Source organism: Chionomys nivalis, chromosome 24 (genome assembly GCF_950005125.1).
Source record: "Chionomys nivalis chromosome 24, mChiNiv1.1, whole genome shotgun sequence".
Taxonomy (NCBI): domain Eukaryota; kingdom Metazoa; phylum Chordata; class Mammalia; order Rodentia; family Cricetidae; genus Chionomys; species Chionomys nivalis.
In genome coordinates this window covers 21,439,301-21,465,210 of record NC_080109.1, presented here as the reverse complement: position 1 = coordinate 21,465,210, position 25,910 = coordinate 21,439,301, and the positions used below count along the sequence as shown (strand labels likewise).

Sequence of the window (25,910 nt, the reverse complement as noted above, 5' to 3'; positions counted from 1 at the left end):
CGATGTCTAAAGTTTTCTTTCACCCGAAAACGAGAAGGTGGGGGGGAGAGGTCATGATGGCTCCAGGCTATAATCCCAGCACTAGGGAGGCTGAGGCAGGAGGATGGAAAGTTCAAGGCTAGCTCTAGGTTTGTGGTGGGGTTCTGTGTCAAACAAACAAGGGTGAGAGACACAACTCAGTGGCTGAGTGTCAGTCTAATGTGTACAAATTCTGGGCTTGATCCCCACTATTGAAAAATAATTGGGGGTAGAATGCTGATAGAAAGACGTAGCGTTTCTTTCATGTCTGTATCTAAACTTCACCAAAACCTCCTTTTTTCCAATTCTTCCTCTTATAAGGCTTTCAGTTTTATCTCAACTAGAGATAGACTGGGTCGACAGGTTATTCTAATATACCATTTTTTTCTTAGATTATTGTGAGAACATAACGCCATCAGTTACGAACAAAAGCATATCTGCTGTGAAAGCCATGCATTGTGCATTGGCTCTCGTTGCTGTTGGAACTCACATTCAGAAGCTGGGGGGCGGGGGGTCCCTGCTATGAGTAGCTGGATCCCTGGTGTTATGGAAACAAAGAGCTCTTGCCTCATAGCCTGTTGGTGTGTGCAGTCATAAACGTGACAGTTACTGGGGCTAGTCGCCTTCTCTGCCTTCCTGCAGACCTGAGACTAACACACTAACGTGTTCCTTACTGATAACAGATGCCGGAGCCGAGCCTTTGAAATCCCCCTGTTGATTCCATTAGAGGAAAATGGCTTTATGTGGTGGTCTGGGGAGGGGAATGAGTGCTGTTGTGTGGACCCCTGGCTGAGTACCATGCTTTTCTCTTGTAGGTGATGTGCCTTCAGGACTTTTTTGGTGACGATGACATTTTTATTGCATGTGGACCAGAGAAGTTCCGTTACCAGGATGATTTCTTGCTAGATGAAAGTGGTAAGGAAAAAAAAAAGTTCAAAACCCGGGGAAATTTGAGGCAGCTTTCCAAAATGAACTGCACCAGGCCAAGATTATGTCAACTCCAAAGCCACCAAATCAGTTTCAGATCCTCTCCTGCCTTGTCTTTCCTATATCTTGCATTTCTTTGATTTTTTTAAAATATAGAAAACAGATGAAATGATAATTGAAAAGGTTAATCCATTTGGAAGAATACATTCCTAATGGCTAATTTATAGCCGTTTAATAACCAAGCTGATGCCTTTCAGAGAATCACGGTGTGGATTTCGATACTTTTAATTATTTATTTGCCTAAAAAAATTTATGGCGGATGGATTTGCAATCATAAAATTACCAAGTGTGCTCCCAGACTCAGCTTTCATGTGGCTTCCTCTGGTTCCTGAGAAAATGGTTTGGCACTGGGTCCCTGAAGTACATTGGAATTTATATGTCATTAACATCTGCGAAGTGTCAACATGGTCGCTTCCTTCCCTTAATGAACTAAATGTGACCCTTGGTGATTAATAAGGGGGAGGGTTACTGATAAGTAGAGAAATGGATAGAAAAGGCTACGATTTTCAGAATGATTTCCTTTCGTGGGGCCCGGGGAGTCACCTTAGAATCTTACAGTGTCACTGGTAAAACAATCGCCAAGGATACCCTGCGGGGGTAATTTCACTTCTGATTTAACTAGGGAACTATGAGATTGTTACTGACACCTCAAATTCTGTCTAGTTTGAGAAATTTTTAGAAATCATAAGTGAATTCGTGGCTATATTGACAGAATGGGTGGACGGTCCTGAAGTGCATAATAAGGTAATGGCCAGTGCTGGCCGGGCCAGGCTGCACCCTAAAACTTCATTTCATGCTCATCTCGGACCACTTATGTCTGCTGTCATGATGGGCCACATGTAGACATTTTCTCAGTGACAGATGTCACACACAGTGGAGTCTCGTGACTATACAGTGCTCAGGCACAGCCCAGCCATTCCTCTTTATTAACTCATTTATACAATGCTTCCCCCATAGGCTACCCGAACATGCAGGTCACAGCACATAACCTTATCATTAAGAAGCACGGACATGTCCGTAGATAACATCAATGATACGCACCTAAACGTTCACGAATCCATGACTTAGGGAATGAGGGCAAGGAGAACTGCCCACCGTCATGAAAACTTCAAGCAGAGCTGGCGTGAATGTGCCAACGCCAAGATTTATTTCCCTGCAAGGCCCTCACTGGAGGATTACTTTGGCATCTCTTTCCCTCCAAATAAGTTTTCTCTAAATATATGCCCTCTTCCTAATGTATACACATGTCCTCTCGGGGCAAGGATTTATGGAGAAGTCTCATTCAGAAGACGTGCTCGGGGAGGAGAGTGCCCCACCTCGTTTAAGGACAAAGCAGCTTTACCATTTTGTGGAACAAGCAAATGTTTCCAGCCAGGGCACTGAGCTGACAGCATGGGTTTTGAGAAAAATAAATGGCCTTTCTTTCATTTTAAAGAAAATCACTGCTTTTGATAGGACGGTCTGGGATACCAGATGTGTACTGCAGGGAAAGCCCACTTGCTGCTTTGAGAATGAGAACAGCCTGTCCGCCTGGCCCGGAGTACAGCTCACTTCCAATCTGCAAAGCTGGCCACTGGAGTGCAAGGCCTCCCTACCCTTAATCTAGTCCTAGGCCCACTTCAGGCTGCCACTCCCACCTGGTCCATCTTGAGAAGCCACACAGCTGGCTGGTCCACAGCTACTGATGTGGTAAGATAGGCTGCCAGCCCGGAGCTTCAACCACCCCCCACTGGCAGGCAGACTTTCTGCGAAGTGTATCAGAAAACTGCCGGGGGTGGGGGAGAATATCTTACCAATTTTCCTCATTATCAAAATGCATATGGAGGTGTAGCTCAGTAGCAAGGGCGCTCCCTTGCTCCCTCCCAAGCCTTGCTAGAGAGACAAGTGGGGGCTGGAGAGACAGCTCCTCTGTTAAAGGCACTGGATGCTTTAGCAAAGAACCTGGGTTGGACTCCAGGCAGCCACAGGGTGGCTGATGACTGTCTGTAACTTTAGTTCTGAGAAACCCAATACCTTTCTCTGTCCTCCAGGGGGCACCAGGGACATGCATGGTGTATAGACATACATGTAGGCAAAGCACACATGTACATAAGATAAAATAAAATAAAAGTGAAAGTATTTTAAAAGATGACACAAGTGTATGTACACACACTCACACAGACTAACACAACCCATGCATGCACGTACACACACACACATATACACACACGTACACACATACACACATACACACATATATACACATACACACACGTACACACATACACACGTACACACATACACAACACATACACTAGTCATCTTTTGACACTTAGCCCTTTGAGAGAGCTCTACAAACCATTTTGTTGCGCTCCTCACTTCCTTTCTCCCAATAAATATGTCCTACCCAATTCTCTGTGTGAAATACATTTACTGTGAAACTTGTCCTCCCCCATTCTAGAAGAAACACGTGGGCACAGGAGGGGGGAAGGAGAATTGACTAAAGAAAAAAAATCTAAATTGAGGTTTTACTTCCTTGGATGAACTTACCCAGTCTAAATTCGCACGTTGACAACTGCAATTTTCCTGATGCTTGAACAGCGTGTTCTGGGCTAATGTATTAAAATGTGAGTCGTTTTTATAAATGCTCTGAGTGTGATTTAACCCAGCTCATCTCTTCTTACTAAGCTGTATCCGAACATTGATGCTGTATATATGAAGTTCCATAGTAAACTTCCTTAAAGGTGACATCTACAGAATTAATATTTTTCCTAGTGCAGAAGCACACTTGATTTAATGGTGTCAGGAGGTGACCTTGTGTAACAAGGCAATGCTTTTATCTTATCTTTAGAAATGAACCCAGCCACTAGTGTGCCTGGAATTAGGAAGGATGCATACCCCCCTCCCGCCCCCCAAGAATCGCTAGCAATCTCCCAAAGACATTGCCCCGGGGCTTTCCAATGGATATTTCTGGAGCAGATATATATTTTCCAGGGCCACATGGGAGCGGGATCAGCATCAGAAATGAACGACCATAAATACTCCTTCCCATCTCCACGTGCTACATGGGGTGCTTTCCTTGTTCTGATTCAGAATGTAAAACCATTTTAGCAGGGTGTCATCCATCAAGAGAGTTTCGGTACCTTCTAATGGCGGCCAGAGTGCTATATATAGAGGCCAATAGAGGCTGGCAGAGCCGTCCCTTGTGGCACCTGCTGTCTGATGTAGAATGAGAAACCAGAGTGAAGGAATATGCCAGGTTGGAGACAGGAAGCTCAACATGGCATTGCTTAGACCCCAATGGCAAACCAGTGAGCGTGACACTTACTGCCATTCGGAAGTGGCAGGGTTTGCTTGAAACTGCCTGCCTTGCCCGCATCAACTCCTTGGTGATGAACCTGGCCTAGATGTCACATTTTTGTCTAGTCCCTCCTCCAAGCCTATGTCCCCACCCTTAATGGCTTCTTCTACAACTTATAATCTTTATATAGTCTTATTATGGGTGGTTCATCACTGTCCAGCCAACAGCTTACTTGAAAGCCTAAATCTCTCTTTTCTGAGATCTTGAAACTCAGGCCAGGAAATCATTTTTTGAAGCTCATATACTTTTTGCCTCTTGTAGTTCATTAGTTTCTTAAGGCTGCTGTACAAATGACCACAAGCTAGACAGCTAGGGCAACAGGAACTACTAGAAAAGATCTTGAACGTTATCACAAAAAGGTGGAAAATGCCTTTATTAATTCTTTACGAATTTTATGTAAGTACTCAATGTATTTTAACCAATATTTACCCACCTTCCTGGATTTCCTCACTCATATCTCCCAACTTCACATTTTCTTGTTTTGTGGTTTTTTTTAAAGATAAAAGTGAAAAATGTTTGAAGTGGTGGATAAGCCAATTACCCTGACTTGATCACTCGACATTGTGTATTGAAACATCACATTATATCCCAGAAATACGTTCAATATTATGTACCAACTATAAATAAACATTTCAAATACGGGGGTGAGGGGAAAGCCCAGAGACTTACTGTGTTGCAGGGATTGAGGCAGAACGTTCAAATTGAAGTCATGGGTAGAGAATTGTCTGGAGTGCAGGCAGAATCGGTCCCTCCCTCTTCCATAATGGCTACTGTGGGCAAAGGCAGTCTTGCTTTCCTTGCCTTGTGGGGAGCATCCTTCCGAGCTGCCCCCTCCATCCCCATGACTCAGTATCTTTATCCCATTTCCCTCTTCCTAGAAGGTCACCAGTTGTTAGAAAAAGATCTCTCCTCATCTCTAGAACATCTTCAAAGACCTTTTCTCCATACGACTTCATGTTCACAGGTATCAGAAGTTGGGACCTAAGCAGGGCTTTCTGGGGGACAATTATCTCTGCACACAGTGGAAACTGGTAAAAGCCATCCAGATTTTAGTTGAACCAAATTTATTTCCACTAATTTTTAAAATTACCGGAAGGGCACTGAGTGATTATGTGTGGACCCTGTTCATGCAGTACCCACAAAAGTTAGAAGAGGGCATCTAATCCCCTAGACCTGTGGTTACAGATGGTTGTGAGCCACCATGTGGGGGCTGGGAATTGAACACAGGTCCTCTGCATTAGCAGCAAGTGCTCTTAGCCACTGAGCCATCTTGCCAGCCCCCTGAGTTTCTCTTGATCCACTGTCCTTGTCTTTGGGCAATGATATCAATAGTCTGGTTGCAGAGTTGCTAATGGCAGAGCTGTCTGTGGTCTGCCCTTCATCCGATGGGCTAAAGAAATGCTCTCAGGGGTTTTCACTCCATGGTGTTGAGGGTCCCCTTGAAACCTTTTGTCTAAGCTGTGAACGAGTGCTTTCACAGGCTCAGGGGCCTGTGTGTCTCCTTGACTGAACTGCCAATCCAAGAGATACTGATACAGAGCTGATAGCCAATAATCTCTACTGAAAGCCCATTTCGCTCTCTGCAGGTAGGGGCTTGTCCACTGGTAATGACAGGGTTCTGCTTTGGGGTCTGTGTGCCTTAGTAGAGCTAGAAATGTTCATCTGACCACACCAAGGAGTCTATCCTATCTAAGAAAGTAAAATTGAATGTCTATATTTATATACAAGAGTCTATGCTATATGATTCAAATGAAAAGAAAAGCCAGGGAAAGCCAGCTCCCAGGCAGACTGCTCTTGTTGGCCAGTAACAGGTCAGTTTCATCGGCCGCGTGTGAGAATTGCTTTTCCTTACCTGCAGGCTTAATGTCAGATGTGTGATTTGGTTCATTCCCTGTGTGCACTGAGGGTCTATATTTCAAGTTTTCTTTTAAAGTAAGAGAGATGAAACAAAGCTATATTTATATTTGTGTGTGCACATGTACATCTGTATATGCATAAACAGCACAGAACTGAAGAATAGAATAAATAGTTAAGCTTTGGTAGCTGTATAGTGTTCTACTTTTTTTAAAATGTGTGTAGGCATTTTGTTTGCCTATATATGTGCCACATGCATGCAGTACCTGTGGGGGCCAGAAGAGGGCATCAGATCCCCTGGAACTGCAGTTACAGATGCTTATGAGCAGTCATGGGGGTGCTGGGAATTGAACTCAAGTCCTCTGCAAGAGCAGTCAGTGCTCTTAACTGCTGAGCCATCTCTGCAGTTCTATTATATGTCTCTTGAGATAAGGTCTCACTATTTTGTCAGACTAGCTATGTCTCACTATAAATCTCTGGTTGGCCTTCAACTTGAGATCCTTCTGCCTCAGCCTCCAGAGGGCTGTGAGTATAAGTGCCTGTCACCAAGGGAGACACGGACTTGAAACTTGTCAGATTATGAAAGCTGAAGACTTCTCTAAGAAGGCTGAAGTGTGATGTGTGCACACACACATGTGTAGTGTCCTACCAGCAAGACATGAGTCTAACTTTTCCAGGCATAACCATCTGGGATACAGTGTTCTTCCTGGGTATGAACATCTTTCCAGAAGGGACATTCCCTCAGCTTCACATGGGAAGACTCCCATGGTGTGGGGTACCCATGCCTAGTTGGTACATATTCCTGTAACTGCTCCATCCTGGATCTGGTGATGACCGGAAGCCACAGTTAGTGAAAACACTGAGAAAAAATGAAATTTAGGTAAAGACCAGGCCTCCCTGTAAAGTGGTTTGAAATTACTGCTTTCAAAATTCACTATGTCTTTCATTCATTCATTCATTCATTCATTCTTTCATTCATTCATTCATTCATTCAATAAACTCTTCCACTCATAGATGTACTGCGCAGCAGGAAGTGTGCCAGGAACAACAACTGTAGGTAGTGAGCCTCATATATGATGTCTCGTATTAATCTTGAAGGTTGCTCACATTTAAAGAGACCAGAGGCTTTTCGGCATTGAACTATGACCCAGAGTATTAAATATTTCTGCTGCTCCTCGTGGGTCTTTTACCTTTGGGAGAGCTATAATGTTAAAATGATTAATGGCTCACAGCCGACCAATAGCTCTCCGTAGCTTTAATTGGGTTATGAAGCTGGTTCGCAGCAAGTCTTGTGGGCAGATTTCTCCCAGATGTATGATTTGACTGTTTCAGAAGTTATTTCTAGGAATGAATAGGCCGACAAAATTGTCTTCTGAGAGGAGCATGTCAAATCCGGCATCTTATTCTTCATTTTCCATTGCGTTCGTTTTGGTTTGAAGATCTCAGCCTGATACTTAAAGCGGAGGGCGGGGCCGTTTGTCTGAGTTCTGAGTAAAGGACACAAAAGCTGGTGGGCTCTTTGCCTTTTGTCAATTAAAATTTTATTTTCTTTTTATTTTGTTCTGATTTTAGGATTTTGGATTGCTTTTCTTGTCTTGCTTTATATAGTTACGTATTTGTTTTACATTGAGACACAGAAAGAGAGAGACGGAGAAAGAAGACATGAAGTTGGGTGGAGGAGCGAGAGAGGATCTGGAAGGGGGTGGGGGCAGGGAAGAAGTGGGACTAAAATTAAGAGAAAACTGTTTCTATAAAAATCTAAAAGGAAACAGCAAGGAAGTGCTGAAGACTTTCTTGACCACAAACACCCCTACTGTGAGTAGAGATGGAAGCCTTCCTGGAACTTAGTGGTGTACAGTATTGATTGACTGCTATGCCATGGAGTGGAATAGGGGGGAGTCCCGTGCATTGGAGACAGAGGCTAAGCCAGGCACAGGCTAGTCCACTGGTTGCCATGAGAACAATTTCCACACCAGAGATGAAGGCACTAGGCAGCATGAGCCATCACTGCTTATTAAAAGCCACTTTCTCTTTTGTCTTTTGGGGTGCTTCAGGGACTTCAGCAGAGAGAGAGAGTTCAGCCTTCTTCCTAATGTGCCTTTGACAGTCAGTGTCTTCCACCTTTGGCTTTATTTTCTAAAGTGCTCACTTCCCGTGGGCGTCAGATGATCCTCTTGGAAGGGATCTAATGAGCTTGACGCAGACTCAGATCCATCAAATCACTCATTCATCTCATGTCCCATCCAACAGGCCAACTATGTAAAAACCCACCCACGTCTACCAATCCCTGTTGTTCATGGAGAAGCCCCACCTAGTGCTTTCTGTCTCCCACAAACCCTTATGACAGAGCAGGAGAGCATTGCCTCTGTTTTAGAATGATGGGGTTCCCATCACAGCTGTCTGAGAACTCTTCCACATAGGACTGGGTAGCATTCTAGCACATGCAAGGCTTCATCTCTCACATACCAAAAGACTATTTTAAAAAGGAAAGTCTTTCTTGAAGATTCTGCTCTCTCTAAGGGCTTATGCCTTTGGCAGCCTTGAAGTGGATGGTAGGCCCAAATACTGTATGTGTCTCTAGGTACTTTGAAATTTCTGGAAGATGACCCAGCTCAGAGTTGACTTTGGGATCTAGTTTTTACTTCCTTGGGGGTCTGGGTGAAACTTTTTATTTTATGTGTGTGTCTAAGAGTCAGCACACATGTGCAGGTCTCCACTGGGGTCAGAAGAGGGTGTCAGATCCCTTGGAGCTAGAGGCAGCTGTGAGCCCCTGAAGAATGTGCTGGATACTGAACTCGGGTCCCAAGAACAGCAATGGCTCTGAATCACTGAGTCATCTCTCCATTCCTGAAGCTTTCATTTTGAATCCCTTCATATTTGTGACTGGTTCCCTCACCAGCCACATACTTAATATTCCAATAAATAATGTCAGTTTTCTGACCACTGTGCTGAAGATTCTTTTCTCCCTCCTTTCTCTTTGATTTCTTTCTGGCATGTTCCATTTCTGATGACCCCCCTCCTTGAAATTTCATTCCCTGGAACTCTGTGGTGTTCTGCAGCCTGATCTTCTGCATTTCTTATTGCTCCTGGGCTCCTTCCAGTTTTGTGCTTTGACATGTATCCTTAGTGGCTGTTCCCTGAGACTCATTCTGCATCCCTTTTTTCTACTTAATTACTCCGCTCCTGGCCAAGTTCATCTACTTTAATGGCTTCAGCAATGATGGTGATGGCCCACAATGATGGTGACAAATGGCAGCCAGATGGTAAGCAATAAGCAGAACCTTTTGAAGTATCTGTAATTTTCCCCATTTTACAATTAAGGAAATTAAGGCTTAGAGATGATAAATAATTTGTCTGAGGCCACACAGCTAGCTAATATAGAAGGCAGAGTTCAAACCCAAGGCTGTCTACATTTGACAATGATTTTTTAACTTCTAAATTCACTGACTGCCTCCCCGTCTACATGTCTAGCCTTGACCCTTCACACGAGCCAAGCAGCCATATAACCAACTTTCTGGTTGGACACATCCGTGATTATTCCACAGCCACAGAAACTTCAGTGCGTCCCACACATGAACTCATCCCCTGCTGGTCAGCTCGTCAGATTGCATTGCCCTCCTGGTTTCCAGGGTGAGTCCCTGGCCTCTGTACTCTCTGTAACAGAGGCTGGAGCACCAGAACCCAGGACATGAGTCGTCTGTCAGTACCTCTGAGGTCCACACTCTAATGCCAAGTCCTTGTTCCGTCAGCAGGGCAAGGGCAGTGTCCCCTGCATGGGCTGTTGCAAAGGTGCATGAACTTGCTTTCTTAGGTCCAATGATTCCCCGAACTTATTCGAACAGATTGACTCTCCTGAGTTTTTGTTTTGTTTTGCTTTGCTTTGTTTAAAGATCAGTCCACACCCAGATTCCTTAGCACGCTAGTGAAGGTGGTCCTACCTTCCCTAACTCAGCCCCATCTAGCTGTAGAAACCCCTGTTTTCCAGCCCAAGGGATGTTTGCTGGTCTCCTCAGTACCTCTTCTCCTCAACATCCACCTTAGTCCATGCTGTCCCACAAACCTGAGTTCTTTTTCTTCCTTCTCACCCCACCCAAATCCCTCTTGTCCTTTGACAAAAGTCATGTGTTTTATAAAGCTTTACCTTGTCTCTTTTGTTTGTCTCAACCCCTGAGTTCTTATTTTCTCAGTTTTTTTTGTTCCATTTTTTTAAATTGTGACGTTGTGGTGGTTCTGCCTCACACCACAGGCCTTTCTAAAAACAATGAGTGCAGTTTATATTGATCACACTAATGTTTCAGATAAAACGCTACAGCGATGTCTTCTAAATCAAATCGGAGAAGTAAAGTAAGGGTCCAGGGTCATTCATTATATTTCTGTATTTCACATACCTAGTTATTCATAGTTTCCTAAGATCTCTCTCTGTCTCTCTCTCTCTCTCTCTCTTTCTGTGTGTGTGTGTGTGTGTGTGAGAGAGAGAGAGAGAGAGAGAGAGAGAGAGAGAGAGAAGGAAGAAAGGAAAGAAAGAAAGAAAGAAAGAAAGAAAGAAAGAAAGAAAGAAAGAAAGAAAGAAAGAATAAGGAATTGGCTCAAGTGATCATAGTGGGTTATCCAGTTCACGTGTGAACAAATTAGAACCTGTGAAACCCAGGCCATGGATAGCAGCAGAAGGAAAGGAGATTGTTAGAGCTTGAGAGGGAAGGGCATGCACAGATGTTCCTCCCAGTTCCTCTTGTTTTATTTAGGCTCTTCTCAGTTCAGATGATGAGGAAGATGGCCACACTGACTGAGTCTACCTAAGCAAATGGCAGTCTCATCCGGCAACATCTTCACAGACATACCCAGAAATGATGGCTATTCTGGATACTCTGGGGCCCAGGTGAATAGACAGAAGGGAAAAAAAAACACATCATCACATAGTCAGTGGCTAACAGAATTGGTAGAAACTGACAACCATTGTTTACATTTTATTTCACTTAATTATAAGCACCTGCACATGAGGCAGAGGCATCTTTAATCTCCATATCCCACCTCACCTATAGCGCACCATGAACGTAGTAAGGACCCAGGATGTACTATTTAGATTGATGGATACAGATGCTTGTTTCTCTTGTCATCCCTTCAGATGTCTGAGGATTGTAGCCCAACACTTCCACAAAGCTGAGCCTATTTTACCTTTTGAGATAAGGCCCCACTATGCAGATCAAACTCATAGGGATCCACCTGCCTCTGCCTCCAAAGTGCTGGATGAGAGGTGTGCACCACCATGCCTGACCCCCGAAACTGGACAGAGTTCTCACAGTGCCTTCTCTGGTACCCAGAAGGCAGGCCACCATGGGACCCTCAAACACAATGGAACTATCTGTCAAGGTCTCTAGAGAAGAATGTTCTGGGGTGAACAGTGGGAATTCCTGACCTGTCCCCATGCAAAACCCCGAGGTGGCAGGCAGGCTTCATTGTGACTCCAGGACTAAATGCCCAGAGTTCATATAGACTTCACAGGGTTAAGGGCACTAACTTCCAACAAGACTTCTCTCACTATGGGGATCCCACTTCTGACCCACTGGCTACAAATTCAAGAGTTCCTACAGAGTCCTTGGAGTTAATAATATGCTCCTTATTCACAGAGCTCAGGAATTGCTACATTTTTATCCTATGTTTAAAGGCTACATATAAGAGCTAGTCAACTGCCAAGACACACAAACCAAGACAATTTAAAGTATATTCAAGGTTATTCCATACGCAAGACTTCATGCCTCCTCTTCAAATTAGGATATAACATCCTCCCTGCGTGTTTACTATCCAGGAAGGTCAAAAAGCTTTGGAGGTCAAAATTTACATAGGGTTTCATTATGTAGCATAGTTGATTAGCTCAAGTTGGACTGAGCTCCTAGCCCGCCTTCCACCCTAGAGATCATCAGACTGATAGCCTTGCAACTCAAAGCATCCAGCCTTCCAGTCACATGACCAATCTCTGAACAGCCCATCCTGAGTCACTGCATCAGCATCAATGCAGGTGTGGTTCAAGGAAAAATAGATCGTTTCTAGGAAAATCCAAATAGCAGGGGAGCATCCTTGAAGTATCCAAGGTTGGTTTTGTTTCTTTCATTGTATAGCATGGCTCTGCCAAGATCTGAGGGAAAGAATCATGCCAGTTCTGTCAGGGAATGGTGACAAGCACTCACAGGAAGGAGACTCGATGTGGCAGAAGCAATGGGTGTATTAAAAATGCCGGATCTTGCTGGGTGTGGCACCATATACCTCTAATCACAGCACTCGGGAGACAGATGCAGGCACGTTTCTATGCATTTAAAGTCAGCCTGGTCTACTTATTGAGTTCTAGGTCTATCAAGGCTACACAGAAAGGCCAGCATCTAACTAAGGCAAGGTGAGAGAAATACTCTTCTTTGACAAGCTGGTCTCAAAAACTTGATTTCTGCATAAGAGCTTTTGCATACAGTTAGTTAACTTTTAGCTCCCTGTACAAATGGAGGGAGTCTTATGTCGAGCCATACGAACATGGGAATAGTCCTGCATCCCTTTGGTTTGCTATACTCCAAGCCGTGGCCATCCCTGTCCTGCAGATGAGCCACCTGGGAGCTGGCTACTCTTGCTCAACAGCATCCCTGGTTGTTGGAGAACCTCAAGGCTGATTTAGCTTCACATGTGAGGCAGTCAAATTCCAGAAGGGGTTGAGGCCTGCCACAGTCAACTAGCAGGTTAGTGTTAATGCTGAGGCCTGGGCCTCTGACTTCAATCCAGGCTTGTTTCTATCATTCAGCCAGTCAACAAATCACATCAGAGGAACCCATGGCCTCAGGAAGGTGCTGAAGATGGGTGGGGAGACCACCATGGAATGATGGCCTTTGATAAATTACCCCCTCTGAGCTGATGACCACTAGTAAAAAAGAGAAAACCCAAAGCCAACCACAAAGTTTTGTCATGGAGATTCTACCAGTTATGAACAAAATCCACCCTACAGGGCTACAATGTAATGGGCATATGTGAATCTTGATACGTCATTTCTTAGAGATATCTTGGTTACAAACTTTAGGTCCTTATTTAGAGCTATTATAGAAACATTTACCTAAATAGCATGTGGCTAAGTGAGGGTAACACCAATGTAGGATGAATATTTTTACAAACAGCTTCGAGAAAGAGACCATCCATGTTTGACAGCCCTGTTTAGCAAGCCTAGACTGGAAGCAAGGGAAAAACTGCATGGCAACCCAAAGAGAAGGGCCAGAAATTCTAGCTCATGTCACACTGATGAACAGAATGTGACTCCTGATGACCTCCCAGATATTAAGATTAGGTTTGCAAATACAGCTATCCCACACCATGCCCAACCAACCATGGGGAAAACCGAGACTCTGATAAACTGAGTCCTTGTCATGGTTTATTGACTAATACTTGATTACTAGTGACTGTGTTTTTGCTCTGTATTTTGTGTTATAAGCAATCTGGAGGTGATTTGAAGTATATGAAAGGAGATGTGCATGCTACGCCATATTTAAGAGGCTTGAGCGTATATCTACAGCTTTAGGTATGCACGGGGATCTTGGTACTAGCACTCCTGGGTCCTGACAGGTGACTGCATTCCCCACCCACCCAAGATACAGTTATTTACATGCAAATTTTACTCCTAGCTGCAGCAACATAGCTTCCAGTATGAATTGCAGAGTCGGTTGAAGCAGGCAGCTCTTAAGTTTCAAGCATGGCAAACAAGCAGGACAGAATACATAGTTTGGATAATACGTGCATATTGAATGCAAGCTAATGTCTGCATTTTTTTCTGCATAGTGAATGAGGAACACAGACATGCTACAATCCATACACGTGAACTAATCTTCCAATAAATAGGCATAGTGAATGATCCAAAATAATACAAAAAGGTTCTTAACTTAAAGATGATAAAATTAACATATGTCAATAAAAACACGCTTTGAAAGTGCAGGCAAATGATTATAGTGTATTAAAATAGAACAAAGACATGTTGGTGACCTAGGTTCCAGTCCAAGGGAGGCAGAAAATATACTGTGCTGGCAAAAAAGTACTTCTATAAAAAGAATAAGGAGAACAAAAACCCAGCCTTCCAGCATTCTGATCGATAGTATTATTTTTAAGTGCTCATGGGTTATTTCTCTGTTTGGACAGGCATTGTGGGTTGAGTAGAGAGGACATCACGTGGGGCTGCAGCTTCGCTCTAACATGCCGAGAGCATTAGCACACTTTAAACTGTCTTTTAGGTGCATTGCTGTTAATTATAACTGCACATATTTGGGTTGGAGCCAGCAGGTACAGAGCATGTTCGAATTATTCAGAGTGATAACAATTCTGTTGCCCAAGTACCTCTACCCCGGCAGTCTGAAAAGAAAGTCTGGCCCAAGGAGTTTCGGTAGAATTCTCACCAGTCCTTATTCCAAAGAGAGGAGGATGAGAGTCAAGCCACCACGGGGTATTTGGTCTATGAATTCACCAGCTGGAGCAGAAAAGGTGGTATTATAGCATCACTTGGTCACTTTTTGACATCTGCTGAATTATTGGCCAGCAGTTTTTCAGTGCTAATGGATGGTTCTAAAAAGAGAAGCTCAAGTTTGAGGCTACCACCACTTTTCTGTAAAGAGCAGGACAGTACTAGGCCTTATGGGCTGTGTGGTCACCATGACTAGTCAGCTATACTGAGTGTGAATCAGCCTTGACAACAGGTAAATCCAGCGCGGAGTCATTCATTTTATTTTTGTCTCTGCAGAATTATCCTTCTTCACAAGGGCTTAATAAAACACAATCAGCTCCAGAAGGGGAGAAAGAAAATTACATGCCTACAGACATGTACGCACACAGTGTAAAATACCACTGAAGTTCTAAAGGACTATCATGTGTTAATCTGTCATCTATCTATTTACTATCTATCTGTCTATCTATCTATCTGTCTATCTATCTATCTATCTATCCATCTATCTACTCTCTATCTATCCATCATCTATCTACTATCATTTATCCATCAATTCCATTCATATCTATCTATGTATTTACTATCTATCTGTCTGTTTGTCTATCTATCTATCTATCTATCTATCTATCTATCTATCTATCTATTTATCTATCAATATGTCTATCTATCTACTTACCTATAATCCTTCCACCCATCCATGTCTGTCTATCTATCTATCTATCTATCTATCTATCTATCTATCTATCTATCTATCTATCTATGTCTTTCTGTCATCTGTCTATTAATCCTCCCAAACTCACCCATGAAGCCAAATCATGAACTCTTGATCTTGCAAGATTGTTAGGTTTTTGGAAGATTGATTTATTGTCATTTTATGTGTATGGGTATGTAGCCTGCATGTGTGTAAGTGCATCACATGTGTGCATGCCTGATATCTGTGGAAGTCAAAAGAGGGAGTCAGAGCTACTGGAATTAGAGCCACAGTTTTAAGCTTCCCTGTGGATGCTAGAAACCAAACCTGAGTCATCTGCAAGAGCAGTCAGTGCAAAAAAAAGCCTAGCTGATATTATTTTTTAATCATTGAGTATGTGTAGATACATGTGCTTGTGTGTATATGTTTGTGTGTGTGCGCACGCGTGCACAAATAGGTGTGTATATGTGCAGTGGAGGGCAGAAGTTACCTTAGGTCCCCTCTATTATCACCCTGGTTTCTGTCTTAGTTTTGTTTCCTGATGTTGTCATAAAACACCCAAGCAAGCACAGATAGGGGAGAAGGGTTTGGTCTAGCTCACAGCTCCAGGTTAGAGTCCGTCATAGCAGAACAGTTAAGAGACTAAGAACCTGAAGCCTCTAGCCACATTCAACCAAGGGCAACTTGCTTTCTCCACTCCTGTCCAGTTCAGGGTCCTCTACCTAGAGAATGGCGCCACCCACAGTGGGGCAGGTCTTCCTACTTTAATAAGCATAATCAAAACAATTTCCAAAGACACACCAATCAGATCCAGATAATTTCCTATTGTGACTTTCTAGATGGCGTTGACAGAGCAAATCCTCACAGACTGTCCAACTTATTTTTTTCATGGAGAGTCTCACTGAGCCTAGAACACAACAATTCAGCTATACTTGTAGGTGCAGGTCCCAAGGGTTCTCCTGCCTCTGCTTCTCCAGGGTGAGATTCAGACATAAGGCTTCTACAGATGGTGTTTTTAATATGGGTTGGGGGGGGTGAACTCAAGTCCTCAGGCTTATAAAGCTCGTCACCAACTGAGACACCTCCCCAGGCTTCTCCCTCCTCTTATTTTTAGCAAAACCTTTGCAATTTCCTCCTGGGTTCTCCGAGACAATTATTCCAGAAAGAATAAGACAGGAAGGAAAAGAATGAAGGAATGAGAGAGAAAAGGAAGGAATTAAAGAATAAAATCATTTTCCTGCTACCTAGGTAAGACTCTAGACTTCAGATCTGCAGGTTAGATGGATATGTGCGATGTGGAGGTCTTGAATTAAAGGGGCCTCACATATTAAGGGTGCTGAAGAATATGTTGAGGACCTGAAGGATACTATTTGGAGGAGAAATAGAGGTCAGAGGAAGTTCAGCTGTGACACGTGAATAAATAGTGGATGTCCCCACCTGTCATTCTCACCTCCTCAGCCCTGTCTTGCTCCACAGTGCCTTCTCCTTTGCTGAAACATTCATGCTAGGTCATGTTAGGCCACACATTTGTTCTACCTTTATCTCTCGTTGTCTCAGGGGTGTTAGCGTCAAAATACCATGAATTTTTTTTTTTTTTTTTTTTTTTTTGGAATATCCTTGAAGAATCTCTTCTTCCTTCCTGGACATTCTTCACAGAATTAGTTGCTTTCCAGAAGAGGAAAAGAGGCTTATGTCTAACACTTTGACTCTAGCAATCAGAGCAGAGAGAGATAACATAGTATGAATGTTTTGATACTCCCACTGCTGTTGCTATTGTCCTTTATTGAACATTGAATATGGTGTGTTGCATGCTAACATGTGTTCCTCTGTTTGGGGTAGAGGTAGCTTTCTCGTGGTGTATTAAAGAGGTAACGTGACTTTCCTATACCGTGTGTTTGTACATGGAGGAACCAGAATGCAAACTATGATCTCCAAGTCAGGCCCTGCTTTGTCTTTGGCTTGAAGCTGTCTCTTACTGGGGCCAATTACAGCTCCTGGAGATTGAAAAATTGGCCAAGACATACATTACAAAGCTTATAATTAATATGAAGTTTGGTCTCTGTGTAATTTGTTATTGCTGTTGATTGTTCTTCCTGTTACTGACGGCAGAAGAGAGCACAGAGAACGTCTGGAAGTTGATCGCACTGCCCTTTTCCAAAATACAGTCCAAGGCTGTGCATCCTGCTCGCAGACACTGACTCACCGGTGACTCAGGGGACAGAGGCAGCGTGTGGCCTTTATGTGTGTGCCACCAGCTGCGGCATTTGTCTTGTAGCATCTCTACCCCCAGTGATCTCTCATGAGCTTTTTAACACCCACAGGACCCAAAGTCTCCTCCTTCAGACTTCCTCCAGCCTAGGCAACCCACCAGGCCCTGGCCTCTTCCCAATGACTCAGACTCCCTTAGCGCAACTTAGGGAAAGTCGCACAATACTGAGGCTGCTTGCATCTGAGACTCTGTTCCAGGGACCATTGGGAATCTTTTGCTTCTGAACCTGATCAGAGTGTGGCCCCAGCTGCGTAAACACCCTCAGGAGTCCTGAGACCTTGAGTCCTATGTCTCTATCCGTTCTTGTAACAGTTGTCTGCTTCACTTAGTACTGAACATCAGGTCTTCACTGCCCCCACTCTTCTTCACCCTTTTACTGGCCAGCAACCCCAAAGAGCCAATGCTCTAATCCCTTGAGATGGAAGCAAAAAAGCTGAATCTTTTTCAGAAATGTGGGCAATTGTATGGGCTCTCCGTACTAGAGTCCAGGTTTTCCGACAGAGGGTTGGTTGCTGCATTAGTCCCAGGAGGCAGCTGTGCTGTGTTTTGCTTGCTCAAGTTTAAAACGATTTCCTCTGTTACTCTTACTGCGTCTGGTATTGTAGGGATTAATTCAGATTTATCCTTATCGTGGAGTATGGGGAAGCACTCATGGGGATCCTGAGCACATCGGGTTCTCGGGGGTATCGCTTATGCTCGCGCTCCGCCAGCGTTATTGATGTCCCGCGGATCACCGAGTCCCACTGTTGGTACCTCAGCTCTTGCTTTTGTTTCAGTAGCTGTCTCCTTGTCTCTTCCACTCTGTAATAATCTTGAGCAAGTTGCTCTAGTTTCCTCCATAGCTGCTGGTTCTCTCTGTTGATGGAAGGGTAGATCTTAGACTCACTCTCTTTGGCTGACGAGTCCCAGACCTGGGTCTTCTCCTGAGCTGACTTTGGCTGTATCTCTTCTACCTCTTGTTCACTCGGGCTTTTCACTGGTGATGCCCTTTGCCTAGTCACCGCCTGCAGTGGCTGCTGGAGGTCAGTCTGGTTCTTCTTGTCCTGGGATTGAAGGTTTGTGGTTTGCTTCATGTGTCCTGAGGCCACGCGCTTTCTTTTTTCTATCTCACCATATTCCTGGACACAACCCTTCCTCGGCCTCTCTTGATTCTTCTTATGTAGGCTATGACTTTTGATTAGGCTTTCTAGAAAGGATTTTTCTGCCTGAACCAACACCTTTGACTCCTGAGGCTGCTTGGTGCCCTCTAGCTGTTCCTGGGGTACCTGAATTTCCTTCATATTCTTACGCAGCTTCTGAGTTGGCACCACTTCTGCCTTGTGGAACTCCATTACCATCTGTGACTGGGGATACCTGCCGATGCCAGTTACATATGGGGGCAACGGAAAGGAACTTCTGCCGTCCTCAGCCATCATGCTCCTTGAATATGAGCACTCGCTATGGCCCCTCTGAAGTGGGCTGGTGCCTGCTGATAAGGGACCAAAGCTTCGAAAGAGAGGGCGTTTGACCATCTGGCAATAAACGTGAGTTAGGCCAACCCAGCTAGTCTGGGGTTCACTCAGCCCTGCCAAATTAGCCTGGGAGTGCCAGTGTACCTTAGTTCTGGCTGGGGCAACCGGAAGTCTTTTCATTTCCTCCACCATCAAATAAGCACTAACAGCTGGCTGTACAGCAACTCGGACCCCAGGTCTTTGGGGGTTCATGGTTGGTTTCTGAGTTGTTGAAGCCCTGCCCTTGGGAACATGGCTTTGTCCTTTCCAGCCCCTATTCTACAAAGGTCAGGGCCAGCTGTTTGTCTATCTGTTGTTTCTCTTCTCATGTGTCCAGTACTCCTAACTTCTTAGCTGACTCGCCTTAGACTCCGGTTTTCATCCTCCATCATTGCTGGAGTTTTGGAGCCAAATGAATTCTCTAGCGTCACAATCACATTCTGGAACGTTGGTTAGCCAACAGTCTATTCTCTACTCTCTAGCCACGCCATCTCTATGATGTGGTAGGCGGGGCCGCATGCTGCGGCCGTCTTCCACTTCCTGCATAGCGATTTGGGGAATAGTGTCATCTGGGAAATGCACCTTTGCACAGGTAATGTGCGTAGTGGGGTACAGACATTGAGCAGAAAACCAGAGGGAGGGGAGCTGAAGTGCCCAGGGAGTGGCTTTTCAGAGACTTATGCCCTATACAAAAGCATGAGGCCCGAGCCTGAGTTTGTTAGATGCGTTTTTTTCTGCGCATGCTTAGTGCACGTTTGGTGTAACCACATTTGACTGAATTATTTTTCTGATGGAATTGCAAGGTTCTTGATGGCCCGGGTTTTCATCTAGAGCGGTAGTTCTCAAACTTCCTAATGCTGCGACCCTTTCATGTTGTGGCCCCAACCATGAAATTATTTTCATTGTTACTTCATAACCATAATTCTGCTGTTATGAATCATAATGCAAATACCTTCCGGATGGTTTTAGGCATACCCCCGCCCCCGCGCCCCGCCCAAAGTCATGACCCCAAGGTTGAGAACTGCTGATCTGGAGTGTGATACATTGCAAACCAAAGCTTTTCTCTAGAGTTTGCCAGAGAGTTGTGCTTTATGCGTAGACCATGTTATAAGCACTGAGGCTACAACAGAAAAAAAAATAATAATAATTGTGGCCGTCACAGAATTGATTCAGTGAAGGACATAACCCGAGGAAAGAAATGATCGCTTCGGGGAGGGGGTGGCCTGTGACATGAGCCAGTCTATTGGCTTTCTCCTCTGTGACAGACGCCTGACATTAATGGCCTCAGAAAGAGGAAGGATTCATTTAGGGTTCATCTTAGAGTCAATGCAGGAGGCAGGACTGACTGGCTTGAGTTCCCGAGGCCAGAAAGTATAAAGAGAATATCGCCCCTGTGCAACTCTTTCTCACCCGTGGCACCCAGGTTTACATAAGCACCCAACTGACTCACAGATCTTCAGGGACCAGCAGAACAAGCTGCTCCACAGTTGACCCCCAGCAGCAGAGTCTGTGTCCTGGGACACAGCTTCGCTCTCTTCGATTGATTTATTTTGTGTTTTTATCCTTTTCGTCTTTATCAGCGTATAATCACGGTACATAGTGATGGGTTTCACGAAGATATTGTGGTTCAAGCATATAATGTACTTCGGCCACATTGGCTCTGCTATGTTGTCACATTTCTCCCCTCCTCTCCTTTCCCTCCGCCTTCTCCCAAATAGTCACACTTGTACTTTCATGTCTCGTGTGTGTGTGTGTGTGTGTAAGAAGAAAATTGCACTTGTCTTTCCAAGTCTAGTTTATTTTACTTAATGTTTCTAGCTCCACCCATTTTTCTGCAAAGTGGCGTTGGACATTGTGTCGTTCCTCTTTAGAGTTGAATAAAGCCCCTGTGTGTGTATCACGTTTTTTATCTCTTCATCTTTTGATAGACAATTAGGCGAATCCCATAACTTGAATATTGTAAATATTGCTGCAATAAACATGGATGTGCTGATGTCTCTGATGTCTGCTCACTGGAGTGGCATAGCCAAATCCCATGGTTGTTCTGTGCTTAACTTTTTTGAGGAATCATCAGACTGATTTCCAAAGTGGTTGAACTAATCTACATTCCCTTCTGCACCGTAAGAGTTCCTACCTTGCCCCCATCCTCTCCAGCGTTTGTTATTAGGCTTTCTTTTAAAATTACTTTTATTAATTCTTTGAGAATTCTATAGATTGTATTTAGATCATATTCACCCCTTCCGCAACTCCTCCCAGATCTGTGTCCCTTTCGTACCTACCCAGCTTTGTGTCTTCATTTTTTTAAAACTCATCAAGTCCAAACCATGCCATTTTTTTTTTTTTTTTTTTTTTTTGCTGGCTGTTGGTGCAATCATGCCCTGAACTTTTTTAGTTGGGGGGAGGTAATCTTTTTTTTTTAATATTTAAATCACATTTTAAGTATATTTAATTGTTTATATTCTTTTGGTTTAATTTTGTAGATAATGTATGTTCAGAAACATCTGTTTTGTAGACAATATATGTCCAGAAACATATCCATTTTATCTAGGGTTTTAACTTTTTCTATATTAGTTTTCAAAGTATACTATAATGGCCTGAACCTTATGGCATCTGTTGTGCTGAGTCCCTTTTCCTCTCTAAGGTTATTAATTTAGTCTTTCCTCTTTCTTCTGCTTAGATGGCTAAGGCTTTGTTGATCTTGTTCATCTTATCAAAGAACCAAGTATTTCATTGGCTCTTTGCATTATTCTTTCCTGTTTCTGCAGCATTGGGATTGAACCGAGGGCCTCTTGCATGCGAAGTGAGTACTGCGCACTGACTTACATCTCTAGCCCTCCTTCACTTAAAAACAAAGACAGTGATAGCATCCCCAGTGAATTATTGTGAAAGTTAAACTAGCTAGTCCTTTAACTCAGTCCAGTGTCCCAAGTACACAGTGGCATCAACTGGATGTTCAATAGGAATACAGTGTGACAAGTTATTCACATACTAAAGTAATGAATTGATAAATGTGAAGAATTAGTACAGCCCAGTGTCATTTAATGTAAGTTGTCACCATTATTATCTTCCTTGTATTTATCCTAATTCCTTACTTTCCCAATGTTTCCTGTCTTATTCTTTTCTCAGCCTTGCACTCTAGTTTTATTAGATGCATGACATTTTGTAGGACATATTTATAAATATCTATCTTTCATCAGACTGTATGCTGTGTGTCAGAGCTCATATTTTAGTTATCAGGCTTCAAGAACCCAAAGTTGTGCCTAGCAAATTAAGTGATCAACAAATCTTAGTTGAAGGAAAACAGCAACAAACAGTGGTAACAAGATGAGTTTTGAGGTATCCTGTGATGGCAATCAGCTTGATGTTTCACTATCATGGGGTTTGCCCACTTGACATTGTGTAACTTTGTTGAAGTGTCTAGTAGTTGCAAACTCATTTCTTCATTAGTGTTATCATGGGGACTGGAAACACAGACAGACAGACACACAAAGGCACACACAGACACAAAGTCACACAAACAGATATAGACAGACACAAAAACACACATATACAGTTACACACAGTCACACAGACACACAGACAGACACACAGACACAGACACACACACACACACACACACACACACACACCAGGCATTTGGCAGAGTCTTCCACTTAGAATCATGCTGAACAAGTCAGTATCAGCATCCTGACTTCCCTCTATTCACATCCGCCACTGACATCCCAGTGCATCTGAATGAAGGGAAATATGCAGTTGGGTTCTTTATCCTTTGAAAAGTGATTCTATGTGTGTTGTTTCTGATGGTCCTCATGACCACCCTACATAGGGACTAAGGTTTTTAGTTTGGTCACACAGCTGAAGAATCAGATTCAAAGCCGAGATCTGGCCCCCAGCTAGACCATGCTATCTTTCCGATAGCCGGTCAGTATTTAGTCACCTCTTGCTACATGCTCTGTCCTGAGCTTGGTGTTGTGTGGGTGATACATCCCTTTCTTCACACTGTCCATAGGTGGGTGGAGGTGACAGGCAGTAGAGACCTGAAACAAGTCGCCATCAGCCTGAGAAATATCCAGCAATGTTAAATCAGCAGAGAAATGTCCAAGGCTGCGAAATTACAGTGCCTACTACTTATGTTGTAAGATGTGGTTCATTCTTCCAGGCATTTTTTATACTCATCTTAAGGGGAAAGTTTTAAAACTAAAATATGATTCAGCACAAGTCATAACTTCAAAAACAAATCCCCCTAGTTCTGTGTGTTTCAAGGGCAGAGCAGGGCTGCTGGCTTTGGTAGACTTTTCCAGTTGTGCAGAAGCATTGAGGGTGGAGGGGACGGCCCCTGCATATCTCTATCCATTTTACTTAAAATTTAAAATATGTTTCAGTGCAGCTATGTGCTGCGTCTTTGATGCCATTTCCTCCCAGATGCTGGGATGATGCAGTCACTCCAGATCTGCAGGCCACTCTGCCCCTTTTCAGTTCTCAGTCCCATGATGCAGTCAAGGTCCTTGCCTGGTGGTCTGTCAGATCTAGTGTGAGATGCAGGCAATGAATGACGGCAAGGATCTGTGTCGTGAAAAAGGAAGTACCGGAGGTCAGGAGACCATGCCGTGTGGTTCGAGGGTGTGCGTTTAGGAAAGGCTTCTCACAGGCAGCCAACTGTAAGCAGAAAACCTCCAGGAACGGGAGGTGTTAACCAGGCCACCGAGGTGGGACAGGATGACTAAGTGGGTGTGTGACTTTGGGCATGGCATGGTGTTAAGACGGATCTGGGATGAGAGAAAGGTGATGTTAGTGAGAAGAATACGAGACCGTGAAGGAACTGAAAGAAACCCCGTGTGGCTAGAATGGAAGAAAGGCACCAAGAGAAGAGGTTGGGGACCTACTGTGACAAGTCACTGCAAGGACTTGGAGCATCATGGGGATAAGATCATATTACGTGATCCCATGTGCAGGTTTTGAAAAATCTCTTTGAAGACAGAGCTAAGAGTGGGTTGGAGGCACCCAAGCGGTGGGGAAGGTGGCAGTTGAGGTAGTCATAGAGGTGCTGGTAGCATGCCTTGGATAACAGGCTGCAGGAACAACAACGGTGAACAGACGTGAAACATTTGCAAGCAGTTAGCTGCCATGGTGACTTACTGAATGTGGCATGTGCTAGTAGTAATGACTGAGGGATGACAGGTGGATGGGCAGTCTCCTTGCTTGGCTCTCATTGGATGGTACTGGTGCCCTGTGACAGGACCCCATGGGAGGAGGAGCAGGGGGAGGAGGAGCAGGTGGGATGAGGAACAGGTGAGAGGAGGAGCAGGGGGAGGAGGAGCAGGTGGGATGAGGAACAGGTGAGAGGAGGAGCAGGGGAGGAAGTGGGGGGGGAAGAGCAGGGGGAAGAGGAACTGGTAGGAGGAGGAGCAGTGGGGAGTAGGAGCAGGTGGGAGGACGAACAGGTGGGAGGGCAAGCAGGGGCGGAGGATGGAGAAGGAAGAGCATGGGGGAAAGGAGCAGAGGGAGGAGGAGCAGGGGGAGGAGGAACCGGTAGGAGGAGGAACAGGTAGGTGGAGGAACAGGTGGGATGAGGAGCAGGGGAGGAGGAACAGGGGAGGAGGAACAAGTGGGAGCAAAATGCAGCCAGCTTTGTGTGGATGTGGATACTGGGCAGAGAGCCCCCAGAGCAGATGTCCTGATGTCCCTCCTCCTGATTCTCCTGACCCAGTTCTTTCTAAACTGGACTAGGGTGTAGTGAACTGGTATTGCTCACACTGAACTCAGTCTTGTCTCTCATGACCCTTTCTGTCATGGCCGCAAGCTTCCTCCATGATCTCCATGCAGCATTCTCCTGGATTATAGACCTTTCCCCTCCCACTTCAAGCCTCCTTCCTCAGAAATACCTCCAGCCTTTCCTGTTGACTGATATGTTTGTTCTCGCTACTCATGCTGTAGTCATAGCACACACTCCTTAGGGTTGTGGGTATGGTCTTCTGTCAGGCATATTGCCTGTCATACCTATTGTCTTAGTTGGGTCTCTGCTGTAGTGATAGAGGGTTTATTTCACATTACAGACTGTAATCTGTAATGAAATAATGCACTTTTGAAGTATACTTTTTCCTTTTATTATTATTTTTATTGATATTTGTTGAGCTCTACATTTTTCTCAGCTCCCCTCCCTGCCTCTCCCCTCCCCCCTTCATCCTCCCCCAAGGTCCCCATGCTCCCAAAACTTCCCATGCAGATTATATCTATGTAAGTCTCCCTTAGTGTCCACATTGTTGTCTAAGTTCTCTGGGATTGTGGTTTGTAGACTGGCTTTCTTTGCTTTATGTTTAAAATCCACCTATGAATGAGTATACATGTGATAATTGTCTTTCTGTGTCTGGTTTACCTCACTCAAAATAATGTTTTCTAGCTACATCCATTTGCCTGCAAAATTCAAGCTGTTGTTATTTTCTTCTGCTGTGTAGTACTCCATTGTGTAAATGTACCACATTTTTCTTATCCATTTTTCAATTGAGGGGCATTTAGGTTGTTTCCAGGTTCTGGCTATGACAAACAAAGATGCTATGAACATAGTTGAGCACATGTCCTTGTGGCACGATTGATCATCCTTTGGATATATACCCAAAGTGGTACTACTGGGTCTTGAGGAAGGTTGTTTCCTAATTTTCTGAGAAATCACCACACTGACATCCAAAGGGGCTGTACCAGCTTGCATTTCCACCAGCAATGCAGAAGAATTCCCTTTTCCCCACAACCTCTCCAGCATAAGTTGTCATCAGTGTTTTTGATCTTGGCCATCCTTACAGATGTAAAATGGAATC

The 25,910-nt window shown here is 44.2% G+C and overlaps 1 protein-coding gene across 5 annotated transcripts in view; it reads left to right on the top strand.

The window, feature by feature from the left end:
* The window catches only part of Dclk1 (doublecortin like kinase 1), a 278,427-nt gene that overhangs the window by 120,279 nt on the left and 132,238 nt on the right, over window positions 1–25,910 (top strand). For all 5 annotated transcript variants that reach the window (XM_057756934.1, XM_057756936.1, XM_057756933.1 and 2 more), the window contains exon 4: window positions 834–933. In XM_057756934.1, the coding sequence (XP_057612917.1) occupies window positions 834–933 (100 nt within the window). The remainder of the gene's footprint in view (window positions 1–833; window positions 934–25,910) is intronic.